Below are 21,289 nucleotides of genomic sequence, written 5' to 3'. Positions count from 1 at the left end.
GCATGGTGGCACGTGCCTGCAGTCCCAGCTACTTGGGAGGCAGAGGTTGCAGTGAGCCAAGATTGCACCACTGCACTCCAGCCTGGGCAACAGGAGCAAAACTCCATCCCCCCCAAAAAAAGAATAAAGGTCAAAATTTAATAGTAAATTTCTTATTAAAAGCACATCAGAAAATGAAATTATATAAATGGCATTATGGTTGTATAGAAGAATGACCTACTTTTAGGTCAGTTATGCTAAAGCATTTGGGGTGACATGTCATCTACATCTGGAACTGCCAAATGGTTCCACCAAAATATTATACACACACAGAGCAAATACACTGTCACTATACTATCCTTTCAACTTTTCTATATATCTGAAAGTTTTCATAATAAAAAATCAGTGAAATGTTGGCATCACAAAATAAATGAAGAAGGTGGGAAGAGTGCAAAGTGGAAAATAGGTTACATATAATAATAACAACATAGGCATTTTTTACAATTAAAAATAATCTATTGAAACACAACTTTTAACACAAAACTTAAGCTAAAGTTTTCCCATCTGTTTTTGAGCTAAACAGTGGTTCCAGTATGTATCTGTGGCCAAGAGGTTCAAAAGCACCTGTGGTGTGAGGTAATGGTTTTTAGATGCCAGAACAGTAAGCAATGAGTCCTCCCAGAGAGTGATAAAAGGCTCATTCAGACTCTTTATTACCTTGCTCACTCCAATACCCCAGCTAATGAAATTCAGCTAAACATTGCTGGGACCCTGTTTGGGAAAACACTAGTTCTTATTAAGCCTGTGTCTTATTCAGTGTTGATAATTTGCACATCCTTTCTCCAATCATGAAAGATAGATTTGGATGACTGCTCCCTACTACTAAGGAAAAAGAGACTGGTAACTAAGTTTAAGTGTTCTATATTTCTTTCCTTCCTTTTCAGGACTTCTCACCATGTTCACATTTGCTCAACTTATTCTAAGGCTTTTTTTTTTTTTTTTTTTTTTTAAGACGAAGTCTCACTCTGGAGTGCAATGACATGATCTCATCTCAGCTCATGGCAACCTCCGCCTCCTCCTGGGTTCAAGTGTTTCTCCTGCCTCGCCTCTCGAGTAGCGGGGATTACAGACACACGGCACCATACCCAGCTAATTTTTATATTCTTAGTAGAGATGGTATTTTATCATGTTGCCAGGCTGGTCTCAATCTCCTGGCTTCAAGTGATCTGCCTGCCCAGGATTACAGGCATATGCCATTGCACCCAGCCAATTTATTCTAAAGCTTTTCCATAATTTAGTTGCTCAGAATAGTTGTTATTGCAGTATCACCATTCACATTTCTAACACATACTGTGTTTATCATTTGAAGAAAGCCCCTAATTAATATACAGGTATCTAACATGCAATTACAGATTCTAGCTCTTGCCTTCAATAATTCATTGGTACCAAAAAATTGTTAATTATCATTTGTTTATGATTGTTGCATTGGAAAAAATAATAAAATGGAAAACACAACTCTGACAATTCCATAGTTCAATTATTTCAAGGGATAATACTCTAAATCATTCAATAATATTTTCAGAAAATGTTTGTACTTGATTTTATTTGCTCAAAAGCTAGAATCCTTTTTTTTTTTTTTTTTGAGACAGGGTCTCACTGTCACACAGGCTGGAGTACAGTGGCACCATCAAGGCTCACTGCCAACCACTGCCTCCAGGGCTCAAGCAATCCCCCTGCCTCAGCTCTCTAAGTAGCTGGGACTACAGGTATGAGCTACCACACCCAGCTAATTTTTGTATTTTTTTGTAGAGATAGAGGTTTCACCATGTTGCCCAGCCTAGTCTCAAACTCCTAACCTCAAGCGATCCACCCGCATCAGCCTCCCGAAGTGCTAGGATTACAGGCATGAGCCACTGTACCTGGATAATTTGTTTTCTAAGACAGGGTCTTGTTTTGTCACCTAGGCTGGAATGCAGTGGCATGATCATAGCTCACTGCATCCCTGACCTCCTGGGCTCAAGCAATCCTCCTGCTCAGCCTCCTGAGTAGTTGGGGTTAAAGGTACATGCCACCACACCTGGTTAATTTTTTAAAAAAATTTTGTAGAGACAAGGGTCTCACTATGTTGCTCAGGCTGGTCTTGAAGAATACCAGAATCACAAGACACTACAAGTTGTGACTTAAGAATAATAGTGATTTAGGACTTTCTGAATCACAAAACAAAATATATTGGATATTCAGATGGAGTATTCTTATAGTTTTACTTTATTGAACTTAAAAAACACTTTCATAGGCTCAGTCTAAATCCTGGTCCTTCCCATTCTAACCTGTTTCATAATGACTAAGTTCCTTAGTACCTAAATTATCCTACATTAGGCTTTCTCTGTTACATAGCCTTTAAGCTGAAGAGGAAATAATACAGATGTTCCTTGGCTTACAATGGGGTTATGTCCCAATAAACCCACTGTAAATTGAAAATATATATATATATATATATATATTTTTCTTTTTTAGAGACAGGGTCTTGCTCTGTCACCCAGGGTGGGAGTACAGTGGCACAATCATGGCCCACCACAGCCTCGACTTCCTGGGCTCAAACGATCCTCTTGAGTAGCTGGACTATGGGCACATGTCATTGTACCCAGCTAATTTTGTTATTTTATGCAAAGATGGGATCTCATTATGTTGCCTAGGCTGGTCTTAAACTCCTGGACTCAAGTAATCCTCCTGCCTTGGCCTCTGATATGGTTTGGCTGTGTCCCCACTCAAATCTCACATTCAATTGTAATAATCCCCACATGTCAAAGGTGGGGTCAGGTGAAGATAACTGAAACATGGGGTTGGTTTCCCACATACTGTTCTTGTGGTAGTAAGTCTCACAAAATCTGATGGTTTTATAAACGGAGTTCCCCTGCAAAGCTCTCTCGGCTGTTGCCATGTAAGACGGGACTTTGCTCCTCCTTTGCCTTCAGCCATGATTGTGAGGCCTCCCCAGCTATGTGGAACTGTGAGTCAATTAAACCTCTTTCCTTTATAAATTAACCAGTCTCAAGTATGTCTTTATTAGCAGTATGAGAACAGACATACACAGCCTCCCAAAGTGCTGGGATTACAGGCGTGTACAAACTGAAAATATCATGAGTTGATAATGCATTTAATAAACCTAACCTATTGAACATTAAAGCTTAGCTAAGCCTACCTTAAACATGTTCAGAACATTTACATTAGCCTTCAGTTGGCCAAAGTCATCTAACTTAAAACCTATTTTATAATGAAATGTTGAATATCTGATGTAATTTATTAAACACTATACTGAAAGTAAAAAACAAACTGATTGTATGGGTACACAAAGTATGTTTTCCACTGAATGTGTATCACTTTCTACCATCATAAAGTCAAAAAATTGTTAAGTTGAACCATCATAAATTAAGGACTGTCTATAATGTGACATGTGCCAACAGTCTCTAGCGTTGTCAAGCTTTAGTGGGAGAGGTGAGCCATCAATGAGGTATGAGATGAAAACCATAGGTTTGTGAGTATGAACAAAGATTCAAATATTGGGTCTGCAACTTATGTCATGTTAAGCAAACTGCTTAACCTAAGACATACATTTATTTTCAGTAAAGCAATTAAAAATATCTACTTTGTAGAAAAGAAATCAAGATTTTAAAAATCCAATAACATAATATGTTGAACAAAATATTCTTCATATGTCATTACAGGTTGAGCATTCCTAACCCAAAAATCCAAAGTGCTTCAAAATCTGTAGTTTTCTGAGCACTGACATGACATTAAAAGAAAATGCTCACTGGAGCAGTTTAGATTTTGAATTTTTAGATTAGCGATGCTCAACTAGTTTCTGTAGACATTCCAAAATCCGAAAAAAAAAAATCTAAAATCTAAAACATTTCTAGTCCTAAGCATTTCAGATAAGGGATACTCAACCTATAATTATTTTCACAGATAGTGAGAGTTAAACGTTAAATAAAAAAATTAAGAACCTATCAATGTACCAAACTTTCAAAAACTGAGGAATGATTTAGAACTACGGTGCTATGTACACTTTTGATAATACATATTACATTAACTTATTTCTATGTTTTTAAGATATTTTTGGAGATAATATTTTGGAGATAGTTTGGTTTGTAAAATGGCTCCTAAGTTTTCAGCATCTATATGTGGCCTTTAAACATAAGGACTTTAAAGCCTTTGGTAAGACTAAGCTTGATTTAACATCAAAAACAAGTTCTGGACTAGGCGAGGTGGCCTGTAATTCCAGCACTCTGAGAAGCTGAGGCAGGAGGATTGCTTAAGCCTAGGAGTTCAAGCCCAGCCTGGGCAACATGGCAAAACCTCATCTCTACAAAAGATACAAAAATTAGTTGGGTGTGGTGGCACGAACCTTGTAGCCCCAGCTACTCGAGAGACTGAGGTAGGAGGATCCCTTAAGCCTGGGGAGATTAAGGCTGTAGTGAGATGTGATGTCACTACTACAGTCCAGTCTGGGTGACACAGTGAGACCCTGCCTAAAAGAAAAAAAGAAAAGAAAAGAAAGAAAAGAAATGGCAGTAAAAGGACATAACTTTTCTAAGATCAATGAGGCATCAGGAAAAATTTCAAAATCTTAACCATAAACCTACATGACTTTATGTGATACATAATCTCAAATTTCTTAATAATCTTTTTCTCTTACCTATTTCTCCTTTTAAAAAATACTTTTTGACTTTCATAAAATTGAAACTTTTTATGTGAAAGAGAAGCTGAGTGTGTATCCTGTTGGCATTTTTCATCAACATATTATATGACAATCTTCCAAAGGAGTTTATATATTACAGCTTCATGTTCCACTCCATATCCTGCCTCTTTTAATATCCTTACGTTTAGTAAGTCAACTAACAGCTCCAACAATATAAAGCAGGCAAATATTATTAATTAACAAGAAAAGTAAACTTGGGTCTAGAGATGATCATTGCTAAATCATCAAGAAGAAATTTTAAGTTCTATACATTAAAAAGCTTCTGAGTTTACCTTTCTACAGGTGTGTCAGTTTTTATTCAGCATCAAAGTGAAAGGAGTTATCTGTATAATTTCCCTAGTGCCCTGTAAAGGGCAATGTTAATTTTACTGCTGCAAATCTGTTAGAACCCTTTGCTTCTCTTTTTATACTATAACCAACACAAAAATGGCTTTCTAAGTGACATTAACTCCAAGCTCTAGTTTGGTGCCAAATGGAGTTAGCTCACTTGCCAATTATGTCGTGAAGTAGCAGCTACAAGGAACATTGAAATAATGTGGTTTATAAACTCAATCAGCCACAGCAAAGGGCTTTATACTAGCAGAAAAGGGCAGGTAATCTCCTTCCTCAAGTTAAATTGACCTGGTTGTTATGTCAGCTAATCAATCCTAAATACACAGTTCCCAGGCAGGAAACCATTTCATTTGTTATTTATTGAAGGAGGCTCCTCCTGGCTGGGTTCCAAGTCAGCAGGAATTCACAAATCTCTCCCGGAACCGTGTTTCCTGGTTCAAGCTTGTTCTGAATGGAATCAGATCCTGTGGCTAAGTAATCAGTAAGCTGAACAATCATGGAGACCAGAGGCTTATCAAGGCAAAGTTGTGATGACCCACTATACTTAGCTCTTTTTCTTTTTTTTTTGAGATGGAATCTCGCCCTGTCACCCAGGCTGGAGTGCAATGGTGCATCTCGGCTTGCTGCAACCTCCACCTCCTGGGTTCAAGTGATTCTCCTGCCTCAGCCTCCTGAGTAACTGGGATTATAGGAGTGTGCCACCACACCTGGCTAATTTTTCTATCTTTAGTAGAGATGGGGTTTCACCATGTTGGGCAGGCTGGTCTCAAATTCCTGACCTCATGATCTGCCCGCCTCGGCCTCCCAAAGTGCTGGGATTGCAGGCGTGAGCCACTGTGCCCAGCCAGCTCTTTATTTTCTGAACAAGCCAACGATATCTTATATAAGAAGAATGCAGTGCAAAGGGCATGTTGCTTCCTCCTAGAAGTTCACAAAGGGGAAAAATCAGTTACCTAGAAAAATTTCCAGAAGTTAGACCTTAATCTAAGGAGAGTTTGGATAAATAGTAGGATTTAGATAAATACGGAGGAATAAGAGAGCATTATCACAGTCTGGGAAAGTGGCATTTGAGACAATGAGTCATCTGGCAGGAGCAAAAATTCGTGTCAAGAAAAACAGAAGACAGCTGGGTGCAGTGGTTCATGTCTGTAATCCCAACATTTGGGAGGCCGAGACGAGAGGATTGCTTGAGCCCAGGAATTGAAGGCTAGCTTGGGCAATATGGCGAAACCCCATCTCTACAAAAAATTCAAAAATTACTCAGGTTGTAGTGGTGCACGCTTTTGTAGTCCCAGCTACTCTGGAGGCTGAGGGTGGGAAGATAGCTTGAGCCCAGGAGACGGAGGTTGCAGTGAGCCATGATTGTGCCACTGCACTCCAGCCTGGGTGACAGAGCCAGACCCTGTCTCAAACAAACAAACAAAAACAGAAGACATGACATTAAATTCCTAGCCATAAAACCTGAAAAGTGAAACTTATGAATTCAGGACAAGGTGTGGGTAGACTACTAGATGAATTACATAGCCCCAAAATAGTTTGGTTCTGATGATTTAACTTTTTGGAGGCGTTATTTCATTGTGATTAATTACTTCTCTGCAATTTCAGAGACCAGGAAGACTGAGGGGACCTACAATCTTCTCTCTCTTATTTGTTGTGGCAAAAGTGACTAAACTAAGTTTGTGAACAGAGACACAGTTGGGTGTAACTTGAGGGAACAGTCTAAAGGCAGCAAGAAAGCGATGGATGGTTTTCAGGAAAAGTGCTTTAGGTTCTCTATTCACGAACACTTGCTGTCATATTTCAGATCTAGACAGTTATTAAAAATAAGTAGAATTAACAAGTTCAAGGTCCCAAAACATCAACCTAGCTGCTTGTCTTTCTATCATTTTAATATGATCCTGAAGTCTTTCCTAGTTTCAAAAACATCCCTTATAAAATGTAAATACCTCCCACAAAGAAGCTAGAGTTTAAATACCAGTTAACACTGGCAGTGGCTTGCATCTGTAATTCCAGCACTTTGGGAGGCCGAGGTGGGTGAATCACCTGAGGTCAGGAGTTCGAGACCACTTTTGCCAACATGGTAAAACCCCATCTCTACTAAAAACATACAAAAAATTAGCCGGGCATGGTGGTGCATGCCTGTAGTCCCAGCTACTCAGGGAGGATGAGACAGGAGAATCACTTGAACCTAAGAGGTGGAGGTTGCAGTGAGCCAAGATCACACCACTGCCCTCCAGCATGGGCAACAGAGAGAGACTCCATCTCAAACAAAACAAAAAACAAAAAAATATCAGTTAACACCTTAATGTCTAACAGTTAAAACAGCTTCAGTGTTCCAGGAAACATAAGAATACTGCTATGGTTTGAATGTGATCCCCAAAGCTCATGTGTTGGAAACTTAATCCTCAATGCTACAGTGTTGAGAGGTGAGACCTTTAAGAGGTGATTAGGCTGGAAGACTAAGGCAGGTGGATCATGAGGTCAAGAGATCGAGACCATCATGGCCAACATGGTGAAACCTCATCTCTATTAAAAATACAAAAAATTAGTTGGACTTGGTGGTACATGCCTGTAATCCCAGCTACTTGGGAGGCTGAGTCAGGAGAATCGCCTGAACCCAGGAGGCAGAGGTTGCGGTGAGCCGAGAATGCACCATTGCACTCCAGCCTGGGCAACAAGAGTGAAACTCTGCCTCAAAAAAAAAAAAAAAAGAGGTGATTAGGTCATGAGGGAAGAGTCCCACAAATGGATTAATGTTGTTATTGAGAGAGTGAGTTCATTACAAAATTGGGTTTGGCCGTCTCTGGCTCTCCCATGTGTGCTCCCTTGCCCTTCTGTCATCTGCCGTGGGATGACACAGCAAGGTCCTTGCCAAGATGTGGGCCCCTTGACCTTAAGCTTCCCAGACTCCAAAACTATAAAAAATAAATCTCTATTCATTATAAATTATCCAGCTTCAGATATTTGTTATAGCAATGCAAAATAGACAAATATATTTCTCAACCATCAAAAGATTCTATCTATAATAAAATATATTTCATAAACAGCATAGTATAGCTTCCTCTTGTAATCCACAAGGCACATTAGCATTGAAAAGGCTCTGAGGTCAAAAGTAAAAAAAAAAATTTTTTTTTTTTTTTTTTGAGATAGTGTCTTGCTCTGTCATCCAGGCTGGGCTGCAATGGCGCAATCTTGGCTTACTGCAACCTCCGCTCCTGGGTTCAATTGATTCTCCTGCCTCAGTCCCTGAGTAGCTGGGATTATAGGCATGTGCCACGCCTGGCTAATTTGCGTATTTTTAGTAGAAATGGGTTTTCACTATGTTGGTCAGGCTGGTCTCGAACTCCTGACCTTGTGATCCACGCCTTGGCCTTCCAAAGTGCTGGGATTACAGGTGTCAGCCACCATGCCCCACCCAGCAGCAAAATTTTTAAAAGCATTTTCAAACCTCTTTAACCATCAAACCTGATTTTCCCCAGAAAACACTAATATATTTTAAGAAATGAGTATTCTAGGTCAGCTGCGGTATCTCACGCCTATAATCCCAACACTTTGGGAGGCCAAGTCCAGTGGATCACCTGTGGTCAGGAGTTCGAGACCAGCCTGGCCAACATGGCAAAAACCAGTCTCTATTAAAAATACAAAAATTAGCAGGGTGTGGTGGCACACACCTGTAATCCCAGCTACTGGGGAGGCTGAGACATGAGAATCACTTGAACCTGGGAGACGGAGGTTGCAGTGATCTGAGATTGCACCACTGCACTTCAGCCTGGACAACAGAGTGAGACTGTCTCAAAAACAAACAAACAAACAAACAAGTGAGTATTCTATAGAACACAGTTTGAAAATCATGAAATCAAAAACAAATCTATAATTAATAAAAGGCAGGCCAGGTGTGGTAGCTTACACCTATAATTCCAGCCCTTTAGGAAGCTGAGGCAGGCAGATCACTTGAGCCCAGGAGTTCACGACTAGCCTGGGCAACATAGAGATGTAGAGACCACATCTCTACAAAATGTTAAAAAATTTAAAAATGAGGTTGGGCGCGGTTGCTCACGCCTGTAATCCCAGCACTTTGGGAGGCTGAGGTGGGTGGATCACGAGGTCAGGAATTCAAGACCAGCCTGTCTAATATGATAAAACCTCATCTCTACTAAAAAATACAAAAATTAGCCATGCATGGTAGCGCACACCTATAGTCCCAGCTACTCGGAACGCTGAGGCAAGAGAGCCACTTGAACCGGGAGGCGGAGGTTGCAGTGAGCCAAGATTATGCCACTCATTCCAGCCTGGGTGACAGAGTAAGACTCTGCCTCAAAGAAAAAAAAAAAAAAAAGAGCCAAGTGTGGTAGTACATGCCTGAAGTCCCAGCTACTTGGGAGGTTGAGGTGGGAGGACTGCTGGAAGAAATCTCTATTCATTATAAATTATCCAGCTTCAGGTATTTGTTATAGCAATGCAAAATAGACTAAGGCAAACAGTCTATTTGTCTTAGTCTATTTTGAGCTCAGGAAGCTAAGGCTACAGTGAGATGTGATCATGCCACACCATTCCAGCCTGGGTGACAGAGCAACACCCTGTCTCAAATAATAATAATAATAATAATAATAATAATAAAAAGAGTATAGAAGAGACCATTGGAGTTGCATACATTAAAAAGGATGAAAGAAGGTAGGAAAGCAAAGACAGATTTTTTTCTACTTTATAATCTTGTTCAAAAATATCACATCATTTGTTATAGGATCTTGGTTTAAAAGGAGACTTTAAAGTAAGAGTGTATGATCTACTCTATAATTATGTGTCCCTTTCCAAACAATATTAACCTCCGGCTCATTTCTAGAGTATTGTGATTTATCTGTACCATTCGTTCTCACACTGTGACCAAAAGAAGTAGAACAAAGCAGAACGCTCAATATACCAAAGGATTTTTAAGTCTCCCCAACTATGTAGAATAGCTGGTCATGAATGAAAGAACGTGGGGAATGGCTGACCATCTTTATATTTATAAATGATCAGTTTTATGCTACTGGTATCAAATGCAACTTAACTTACCAGCTTTCCAATTCAGCAAAGGCTTGTTTCATTTTCTTAATGGAAGCATCCATCTCTTCTTTAACTACAACTCGATACCGTGCAAGAGATACTGTGCAGCGCTGGAGGTCTTTTACAGATTTTTCAATATTGGAACCTTGGGGAAAGAAATCCAAAGATTAAAAAAAATAACAACATAGGTAACTTGAAAGTTGGCTCTGAACACCTAAGCCAAATGTCACGTAGACTAAGAAACTTGCCTCAATAATCACCCTCCCTAACAGGAAAAACATGTTTTTATAGATTTTTGGGGGAAAAAAGGATCCTGATCAAGATGGAATAATAAGAATGGCGCTTATCCTTCTACCTTAAACAACTAAAAACATGCAAAGACAAAATACACGAAACAATGGTTTTCAGACAATGTGTAACAGGTAGTAAGTACTCTTCACTTGAGACAACAGAAACAAATGAAGTGAGGCCTATGATTGCCCCAACTTACTGCCCCAACAGTTCCTAGGCTACAATGTAGAGAGGAGAACTGAAGGGACGAAGTTGAGAATTTGGAGACACCAAGATGGCTAAAATTCTAGGGCAGCGTACTGGTGATGAAAGAGCTAAACACACGGGAGCTGCATGGAAATCCACAGAGGAATCTGAGTGTGGATCAGAGCATGGGTATAAAGCAACTACCCAAGACCGGAAAGAGGACAGGCAAAAAAACCCAAACACACACACACACACACACACACACGCACACACACACCCCCAGGCAGAAAATCCCCAGAGCTCACAAGGCCAGGAATAGTTTGTGCTCATACCAGCCACAGTGGAAAAACCTCACAATACATGGCAGGCAGAGTAGTTGGAAGGATACTGCCTCAGCAATGGGGCAAAATTAGCTCTAAAGGTGACTCTAGTCCCACCTAAAAAGCTTAAAAGCAGCGGAAAAATATGACCTATAAGGAAGAGAAAAATCCATCACAGAAGCAGATGCGGAAATGACACAGATGATAGAATTGAGTAGAAAAGGACATCAAACAGCTATTATAATTAGATACCATATGTTCAAGAGGGTAGAGGAAAGCATAACCATGGTAAGGAGAGATATGAAAGACATCTAAAAAGGCCCCAACTGAACTTCTAGAGACAAAGCAATGAATGAGATGAGAATATACTGCATAGAATTAACAGCAGAATAGAAGCTGTTAAGAAAAGATGGGTACAGTTGAAGAGAGCAATTTTACAATATCTAAAATGAAATGAAACACAGACAGAAAACTTTTTTTTTTTTTGACTGAGTTTCGCTTTTGTTACCCAGGCTGGAGTGCAATGGCGTGGTCTCGGCTCACCGCAACCTCTGCCTCCTGGGTTCAGGCAATTCTCCTGCCTCAGCCTCCTGAGTAGCTGGGATTACAGGCATGCACCACCATGCCCAGCTAATTTTTTGTATTTTTAGTAGAGATGGGGTTTCACCATGTTGACCAGGATGGTCTCAATCTCTTGACCTTGTGATCCACTCGCCTCAGCCTCCCAAAGTGCTGGGATTACAGGCATGAGCCACTGCGCCTAGCCTCAGGAAACACTTTTAAAAAGGCACTAAATTTTCAAAACTCCCTAAATTACAGGATTTAATAAAATATAACTCACCATGTGGACATTACAAAATTAAAACGTTCTCTCTGTATAGCACAGTTTGAAACCCTGTATATATGCAGGGAAGCTAGCTTTGTAGAAAAAGATGGACTACATTTACCTACTCAACACATTTTAACCAGTTTCAAATAGTTTTTTTTTTTTATTTTAAAGAGTTCTATTTACCTTTCTATATTCACCAATCCCAAAGTATATATATAATTGATTGCTGGAAACATAGATCTAAAAAGTTTGTAACTATGCCAAGATATGCATTTTCAATTTTTTTATTTAAATTCTTCCTCATCTCAACTTGATTTTATTTTAGAATCTACCTAAAAGTTTTCAAGCCTTGTGCCTGTGTGTACATATATATATGTATATACATACACATATATATACGTACATGTATATACATATGTACGTATATATATACGTACCTGTATATACATATGTACGTATATACATGTACGTATATACATGTACGCATATATATGTGTATTTATTTACACACACTTTTAAATTTTTGCTTGATTGGATAGTCTCAGCCTTGCTGATCTGCAGAAGGCTGAGGGCTACTAGAACAATGAAAAAGGGGAACTTACCTAATTAAAATTTGACTCATGTATAATAAATAATTCCATAAAGAGCTACTGATTCTAAGTGTCCTTTACATTTCTATGTTTCATTTGTTCAGTGGAGTGGTCCACCATGCTTAGATGTATGAAACTCAGATGTATGAAACAGGCTATTATCTCTGTCTGCTGAATTACTGACTATTTATTTAAATGATTATTGTAGTTTTTTTTTTTTTAAGCAAAGAGCTATGACCACAAGTCAATGCCACACACTTACTTAAGAGAAAACGATATTACTTAAAGCTAGAGTCTGTCAGAAGACTCTAGCTCAGTAAGAACATAAAGTTATGAAGAAGAGTGAAAATATTTCTTTAAAATGTCAATGTCAGAGAAGGTAGAGCTTTTACTTGTTGCATCAACCAGGAGATAAAAATGAAATAGCATAAAAACATTGCAGTAAAGCAAAGAAACAGGTTAACGTCAGCAGATAAGTCATCCTGGCAGTAGAGTCTGACTTTAATTCACAAAAAGGTTCCCTGTCGTTTTAAGACTGTACGGCATTTAAGCCGGGCGCGGTGGCTCACACCTGTAATCCCAGCACTTTGGGAGGCCGAGGCGGGCGGATCACAAGGTCAAGAGATCGAGACCATCCTGGTCAACATGGTGAAACCCCGTCTCTACTAAAAATACAAAAAATTAGCTGGGCGTGGTGGCGCGTGCCTGTAATCCCAGCTACTCGGGAGGCTGAGGCAGGAGAATTGCTTGAACCCAGGAGGCGGAGGTTGCGGTGAGCCAAGATCGCGCCATTGCACTCCAGCCTGGGTAACAAGAGCGAAACTCCGTCTCACACACACACAAAAAAAAAAAAAAAAAAAAAAAGACTGTACGGCATTTAAACTACTTCAGACTCCAACTGTGTAAACAAAGGTAGGGGAAAGGCTGAGTAGTCACTGTCTGGAAAATGGAAAAAGTATTAACTGATGGCTCTCTGAAACCTTATCTATGGGAACAGAGATAATCTGCCCTCTTTAGCCAAAACACAGATTTTTCATTTTCTCTCACAGGTGGGCCTCTGACTTACTTAGCTTTCTATTGGTGGAGAGAGGAACATCTTCCATCCCCATATTTGAAAACTGAGTTTCTGTGGTAAGTCTTGAGAGCGATTTGGCAGCATTCCTGGGTTGTTGAGAATTCTGAATAGAGTGCATAGTCAAAGACTTGGTCTCAAAATCAGAGACACCATTCTGCAGCATGGATCCTGTCCAAGAAAGAGGACAGCACTTTAGAACACAATTTAGGAGTAAACCAATCATTCTTAAGTACACAAAGAAAACAGGTAAAAACGTTTGAAGCAAAACCATGCCTCTTAAAAGGTTGTGAACAAAATCAACTGAAAAAATAGAACAAAGATCAGAATCAGCTGGGTATGGCTATCAGCAGCTTCTGGTTTAGGCCTAAGTGGCATCCTGAATAAAGAGAAGAGTCTGTGGTAACATCTTTAGAAAGGGAGCTCAATCCCTGTAGCTCTGTAGCTTTTTTGTAGCTTGGTAGTTTCTTTGTAATTCTGGCACAAGGAATCAAAGAAAGTCACTATCACCAACTTCTCCAAGCCTCCATGTTGAGAAAGTAAAGAGTTTTACACTCTCTTGAGGAAAGAAGAATTTAAAAGCTTTAGGGGCCAGGCATGGTGGCTCACACCTGTAATCCCAGCTATTCAGGAGGCTGAGGCAGGAGGATCACTTGAGCCCAGGAGTTTAAGAGCAGATTGGGTAACATAGACCAGGTCTCTCTCAAAAAAAAAAAAAAAAAAAAACAACAACAACAACAAAAAACACAAAAACAAAGCTTTAGGGGATATAAGTGTAATGAATTAGGAAGAGTTAGAAATGAGAGAAAAGCTAGCTCAGAAAAAAATGGAAACCACTGGCTATTGTTGGTTTATGTCAGTACAATGCTTTTCTCTTAAGTCTTTTCTTGTGTATGTGTATATGTTAATCAATAAAAGAACACCAAACAGCACAGCATAAATCTTACATTGGCATTACACTTCTAAAGTCAGGAGCAGCAGGGTAGGGGAACTGGATTAACAAATAATTTTTTAAAAAAGAAAAATTTCCAGTACCTTACTAACTCTCAAAAAAAATGGTTAACGCCGGGCGCGGTGGCTCAAGCCTGTAATCCCAGCACTTTGGGAGGCCGAGGCGGGTGGATCACAAGGTCAAGAGATCGAGACCAACCTGGTCAACATGGTGAAACCCCGTCTCTACTAAAAAATACAAAAAAAATTAGCTGGGCATGGTGGCGCGTGCCTATAATCCCAGCTACTCAGGAGGCTGAGGCAGGAGAATTGCCTGAACCCAGGAGGCGGAGGTTGCGGTGAGCCGAGATCGCGCCATTGCACTCCAGCCTGGGTAACAAGAGCGAAACTCCGTCTCAAAAAAAAAAAAAAAGGTTAACAAACACATGTACAAGAAATGTGAATTTACAACACTAATCATAATTCTTCACTAGAAAACAAATGTTAGACTATAAAAACCAACAGCCCAGTTCTCACAAAAGCTGGAATTACCATTACTATATTTCTCACTGTGTTGGGTATTAGAATAATAATATCAACACCATCATCTTCCTTAATAAGTCCACAATTTTTAAAAAACAACTTAAAATCACCTTCTTAGTCTCTAAAGACTAAGGTATTTCTCCACTATTAACCCATTCATGCTGCAATTTTTTGAATTTTTGTATGAGTGAAAAATCTGACTTTGGCAATGACCTTGAGCAGTAGAATCTGAATAATTCCCACATGCTTAGCATTCCAATAATGGAACACTAGGCATAAGTAGGTTAAGTTAGATGATATCCACAAGACTGATTTAGACTAGAGTTAAAATATAATGGAACAAGAATTATATTTTTTCTAGGCCTTTGATAATTATAAAATGTGACTCAGACAAAAATTAACAAAAACTAAAAAGTAAAAAGACTAACCAGCAAGCACTGGATTAAAAAAAAGACTAACTAGATTTAATTGATTGCCTTCTTAACAAAGAGACCCCTGTTTTTCAACTGAATGCAACTTTTCCAAAACCTGTTAATAAACTCACCTGTTCTATCCAGTGCATATGGCATGGCAGACCCGGGATCCTCCAATTCTCTAGCGTCTATTGAAAGTGTCTCCAAACCTTCACTGAGTGATTCCACAGACTCAGTGTCATTGATGGCACCATTGACATGGTAGCCATTCATACCAACTTTCTCTGAGGAAGGTGCAGACTGTTCCTCTTGAATGGAAACGGTTTTACTGGTATCTGGGATACTATTACTTGGTTCTGTGGCAGGTTTCGGTTTGTTTTTCTTCTTTTTGTTCTAAAGTTATTAAGAATTTGAAAAAAGAAAAAAAAAGAAAGAAAAGAAAAAAAGATTCCCCCACAACCTAGAGAAGTAACTCTAGCTACCCAAAGTAACCAATGTTACCAATTTCTTGTATGTTCTTTCAGAAATTTAACATTATCATATATCCTGAACTACTGCCTAAAATAAAATTTTACTATGTAAAATCCTATACTTGAGAGAAGCTCAAACACAAATATAAAACGTTTCTTCATGATGAAACGCACCTTAAGAAAAGTCAAAAGATAAATTACAAAATGTGAAAAAAGTTTGTACAGCTTATATTCAAAGAACTAAATAGACAGAGTTCTAAGAAAAAGCAAAATAATCCAATAGAAAAAAAAAGTATAAGCTGTAAGCATATGGAATGATATGCAACATTAATTAGACTGATATGCAATATCAGTCTAATAAGATGTATATATATATACACATATATATATATTAAAACTGCAATCCAATGATTATTTTTCATCTATTAGATTAGCAAAGGTCTAAAAGTATGTTAACACTGTAGAACTGACAAGGTTGAGGGTATAAGAAACAGGCATTTCCATATATTACTTCTGAGAGTGTAAAGTGGTATTCTCCATGGCAATCTAATACTTATCAAAATTACAAATGCACATACCCTTTGACTAACAATTCTACTTCTAGGAATTTATTCAAGATGAGACTAACATACATGCAAAATGATTTCTATATATGCACAAGATTATTCATAGCAGTATCACTATTAACAGCACAGGATTAGAAACCCAAATGTTGGTCAATAGGGGACTGCTTAAATAAGGTATGGCACATCCAAACAGCAGGATGACTATGTATTCATAAAAACAAGAAAGCTCTTTATATATTGAGACATGAAATAAGCTCCAAGATATATTTCATGAAAAAAGGAGCAGGCAAAAGGGAGAATAGATATTCTTATTTACTTATATATACATGAAATATATTGAAAGATACATAAGAAACTGAAAATGCTGTTTGTCTCAGAGGTGGAGAACAGGAATGGGATAAAGATGTTTCAGTGTATTGGTTGGGGACAGTGGCTCACAACTGTAATCCCAGCACTTTGGGAGGTCAAGGCAGGCAGATCACCTGAGGTCAGGAGTTCAAAACCAGCCTGGCCAACATGATGAAACCCCATCTCCAATAAAAAATACAAAAATCGGGCCGGGTGTGGTGGTTCACGCTTGTAATCCAAGCACTTTGGAGGCCAAGGCGGGTGGATCACCTGAGATCGGGAGTTCAAGACCAGCCTGACCAACATGGTGAAACCCCGTCTTAAAGAAAAAAAAATCAGCCAGGTGTGGTGGCACACACCTGTAAGCTCACCTACTCAGGAAGTTGAGGCAGGAGAATCGCCTGAACCTGCGAGGTAGAGGATGCAGTGAGATGAGCTCGCACCACTGCACTCCAGCCTGGGCAACAGAATGAGACACCATCTCAAAAAAAAAAAAAAAAGATGTCTCAGTGTATTAACTCTTGTACCTCTGAATTTTGAGCCATGTGAGTATATTACATAGGCAAATAGTAAAATTAAAATAAAAACAAAAGTCCTTTACCTTTTGTTTTGCCAAACTCATAGCTCCACTGGCAATACTTAATTCTATTCCTAAAGCTAGACTGATAATTGAATACCTTTTTCCCCAAGTCCTTTCTGTGGCCCTCTCCAGCAGGAACATGACTGAACTCTAGATAAACTTCTCTCCTCCACACAGCTCTCATTTTTCTTTTCTTTACTTTTTTTATTATTATTTTATTTTATTTTATTTTATTTATTTATTTATTAAGATGGGGTTTCACCATGTTGTTCAGGCTGGTCTTGAACTCCCAACCTCAGGTGATCCACCCGCCTTGGTCTCCAAAGTGCTTGGATTACAGGTGTGAGCCACCACACCCAGCCTCATCTTTCTTTTTCTTAAATATTTCCCCCCATGTGAACTGGCTATGTTTTCATATACTTGTGCCACCTAATAACTATCCACTCAGAGTTACATCCTATTGGAATAATCCCAACTGTTAAGTGGACTGGACAGGATTTGGGCATTTGGGACTGCCAAACTGAAGTCGTATTTCTTTCTCCAAATTTTAAGAAATGTCTGTGTCTCCAACACATCATCTTCCAGCTCCATGCACATTTTATATCACTAGTAACTTATAATCCTGGGCCAATAAAATAAGAAACTGGTGTTGGCCAGGCACGGTGGCTGACACCTGTAATCCTAGCACTTTGGGAGGCCAAGGTGGACAGATCACTTGAGGTCAGGTGTTTGAGACCAGCCTAGCCAACATGGTGAAACCCCACCTCTACTAAAAAAATACAAAAATTAGCCAGGTATGGCGGCACATGCCTGTAGTCCCAGCTATGTGGGAGGCTGAGGAATGAGAATTGCTTGAACCCAGGAGGCAGAGGCTGCAGTGAGCTGAGATCACGCCACTGCACTCCAGCCTGGGCAACAGAGCGAAACTCTATCTCAAAACAAAAAAAAAAAAAAAAAGAAAAAAGAAAAAAAAACTGGTAGGACACTCACAGTTATCAGTGTAGGTTGAAAGCAGTAGGAAGAAATTAAACAAATATTTAAAGCCTCGGGTATAAAGAGCTTTAGGAGAATCTGTGTTAGTATTAGGTAATCCTTGGAAAAAATTCTCAAGGGTCACTGAGGCCAAGCCTGGTTTTTGGTCAAGATCTGACAGAACTCCTAAAAAGTGATATGAGTCACCTTAAGCATTTCAGAACTCCAGCACTAACTTAATAAAGAAAAGAACACCCTAAACAGATTTCACAGAGATACCTGATTAAAATGCATACTTCAGGACTTTTCTAAAGGGGTTACCTTTAGGGTACTGAGCTGTGGGAAGAATTCTGACACCAGCTGGTATTCTTTGGGAAAAACATCTGATTTTAAGCAGATTAAGGAGCAATGAATGAGAACTAATACGTTAGGCATTGTATTACGTACTTCTATTTATTAGAACTATTTTTCTGGCTGGGTTCGATGGCCCAGACCTGTAATCCCAGCACTTTGGGATGCTGAGGCGGGTGGATAACAAGGTTAGGAGACTGAGACCATCTTGGCCAACATGGTGAAACCCTGTCTCTATTAAAAATACAAAAAAAATACCTGGATGTGGTGGCATGTGCCTGTAATCCCAACTACACAGGAGGCTGAGGCAGGAGAATAGCTTGAACCCAGGGAGTCAGAGACTGCAGTGAGCCAAGATTGCCCCACTACACTCTAGCCTGGTGACAGAGCTAGACTTCGTCTCAAAAAAGAAAAAACAACAACAACAACAACAAACAATTTTCTATTTTAGAGATGAGCAAACTAAGGCACACAAATGTTTATCAGTCATGACGCCAGCAGATAGTGCAACAGGGTAGGAATCCAGTTCTGACTGACCCCACAACCTAAGTGCCTTCTACCTCCCAAAGTGGAACATCAGACCCCTTTGCAAGGCACCTAGTAGCTTTTTTTTGAGATCGGGTCTCATCATGTTGCCCAGGCTGGTCTTGAATTCCTGGGCTCAAGGGAACCTCTCACCTCAGCCTCCCAAAGTGCTGGGATTACAAGCATGAGCCACTCTGCCTGGCCAGTATCTAATAGCTTTATGTCAAAGTTCATTAACATCAGGACTACAACTCAGTTGTCTGACCAAAAATCTGAACTGTATTAACTGATTTATGATATTAATATGGTTGAAAACCATTCAATTAAATTGCTTTCTCTTGCTTTCCTTGCTCTTTTTCACCCCTAATAACCATACCATGGTAAAGTCATTCTGTTTCCTGCCTTAAATCACATTGAAACAACTGTGTGGTACTCTGTAAGACACAGCTACGTTTCAGTGTCAAAGAAGGTTTTTTTTTTGAGATGGAGTCTCACTCTGTCACCCAAGCTGGAGTGCAATGGCTCGATTTGGCTCAGTGCAACCTCTGCCTCCAGGTTCAAGCTATTCTCCTGCCTCACCCCACTGAGTAACTGGGATTACAGGCATGCACCACCACACCTGGCTAATTTTTTCTATTTTTTAGTAGAGACAGAGCTTCACCATGTTGACCAGGCTGGTCTTGAACCCCTGACCTCAAGTGATCCACCCGCCTCAGCTTCCCAAAGTGTTGGGATTCGAGGTGTGAGCCACTGTGCCTGGCCAAAGAAGACATTTTTTTTTTTTTGAGATGGAGTTTCGCTCTTGTTACCCAGACTGGAGTGCAATGGCACGATCTCGGCTCACCGCAGCCTCCGCCTCCTGGGTTCAGGCAATTCTCCTGCCTCAGCCTCCTGAGTAGCTGGGATTACAGGCACGCACCACCATGCCCAGCTAATTTTTTGTATTTTTAGTAGAGACGGGGTTTCACCATGTTGACCAGGATGGTCTCGATCTCTTGACCTCGTGATCCACCCACCTCAGCCTCTCAAAGTGCTGGGATTACAGGCTTGAGCCACTGCGCCCGGCCAGAAGACATTTTTTAACCAGGTAAACTGAAGCTATGTATGTAAACCTTTTCTTTCAAATATTTTTGCAGAGCCTAAATTTTCAAAAATAATATAAACATCATCATGCTTTTAAATGTAATTCATTTTACCTTTTTCTTGCCTGTTACTGTCCATTCTTTGAGTACTTCACTGGCACTACCTGTAAGAGAAACCAATTACAGATTTTTTTTCTCCTGCCACACACACAGTAGTCAAGCAGGAGTCAGTGTCCTCCTACTTTGTAATTGCTGGAGAATTTACAAAGCTCCTAACAGGAAAAGTTAAGGATCAGGTTTAAAGTAATATAATGAGATAATCATGCCATGCTTCCCTTTGAAATACCTGCCTACTAAGACCCCTCTTCTCCAAGTAATTTCCTCAGTAAGTTCTTCCAAGAAGAGACTAATGTAGCTGGGCCATTGTGAAGATTCTCTTATCTACACATCTTAGACCAAGTATGAAGGGGATGGCACAGTGGTTTCTGCCATTCCTTCCCCTCCAGTTAGACACCACCTTGGCTATATTGTTTTGAAGACAGCTGCACATTACCCTAGACCCAAAGAGTAACATTATTTTTTTTAAAAGATGAAGATAAAGAAAAACCTTACAGTATTCAAACCTGTGTATCCTATGCTGTCAGATTCAGGAAAGTAAAAACGGAGACCTAACCTGATATTGTTTTCAAAGACACAATAGCTTCAGATAGTTTTTCTCAAACACGTTACATGGAAGGAAGTTTATAAAACACTTGTCAATGCCATAAATCTGAAAGCTTGACTAAGCCTGCCATTCACCTACATATTAGAGAAGGAAATTCAAACCCACACATTTGAGTCACTTGCCAGAGCCAAACTAATAATACTAGAATCTGGAAGACAATACTGAGTCCTTGAATTTGCCATCTGTTGGTGGGCCACTGAATCACTACTTTGATGTTAAGAGTCTCTTAAATTCTTTTTTTTTTTTTTTTCGAGATGTAGTCTTGCTCTATAGCCAGGCTATAGTGCAGTGGCGAGATCTTGGATCACTGCAACCTCCGCCTCTGGGGTTCAAGCAATTCTCCTGCCTCAGCCTCCTGAGTAGCTGGGACTACAGGCGCATGCCAC

General features: G+C 39.7%; 1 protein-coding gene across 5 annotated transcripts in view; it reads right to left on the bottom strand.

Moving 5' to 3' along the window:
- SPATS2 (spermatogenesis associated serine rich 2) overlaps positions 1-21,289 on the bottom strand; it is a 141,659-nt gene that overhangs the window by 17,310 nt on the left and 103,060 nt on the right. For all 5 annotated transcript variants that reach the window (XR_012518430.1, XR_012518429.1, XR_012518428.1 and 2 more), the window contains exons 5-8: positions 20,294-20,343; positions 15,417-15,678; positions 13,394-13,570; positions 10,121-10,256 (exon numbers count right to left, since the gene is read on the bottom strand). Coding sequence is in view for 2 of the 5 variants with exons in the window: in XM_003939134.3 (XP_003939183.1) it covers positions 10,121-10,256; positions 13,394-13,570; positions 15,417-15,678; positions 20,294-20,343 (625 nt within the window). In the remaining 3 variants the exon portion in view is untranslated. The remainder of the gene's footprint in view (positions 1-10,120; positions 10,257-13,393; positions 13,571-15,416; positions 15,679-20,293; positions 20,344-21,289) is intronic.

Source organism: Saimiri boliviensis, chromosome 7 (genome assembly GCF_048565385.1).
Source record: "Saimiri boliviensis isolate mSaiBol1 chromosome 7, mSaiBol1.pri, whole genome shotgun sequence".
Classification (NCBI taxonomy): domain Eukaryota; kingdom Metazoa; phylum Chordata; class Mammalia; order Primates; family Cebidae; genus Saimiri; species Saimiri boliviensis.
Note: the sequence above shows the minus strand (reverse complement) of the source record. Positions and strands in the feature narration are given on the sequence as shown.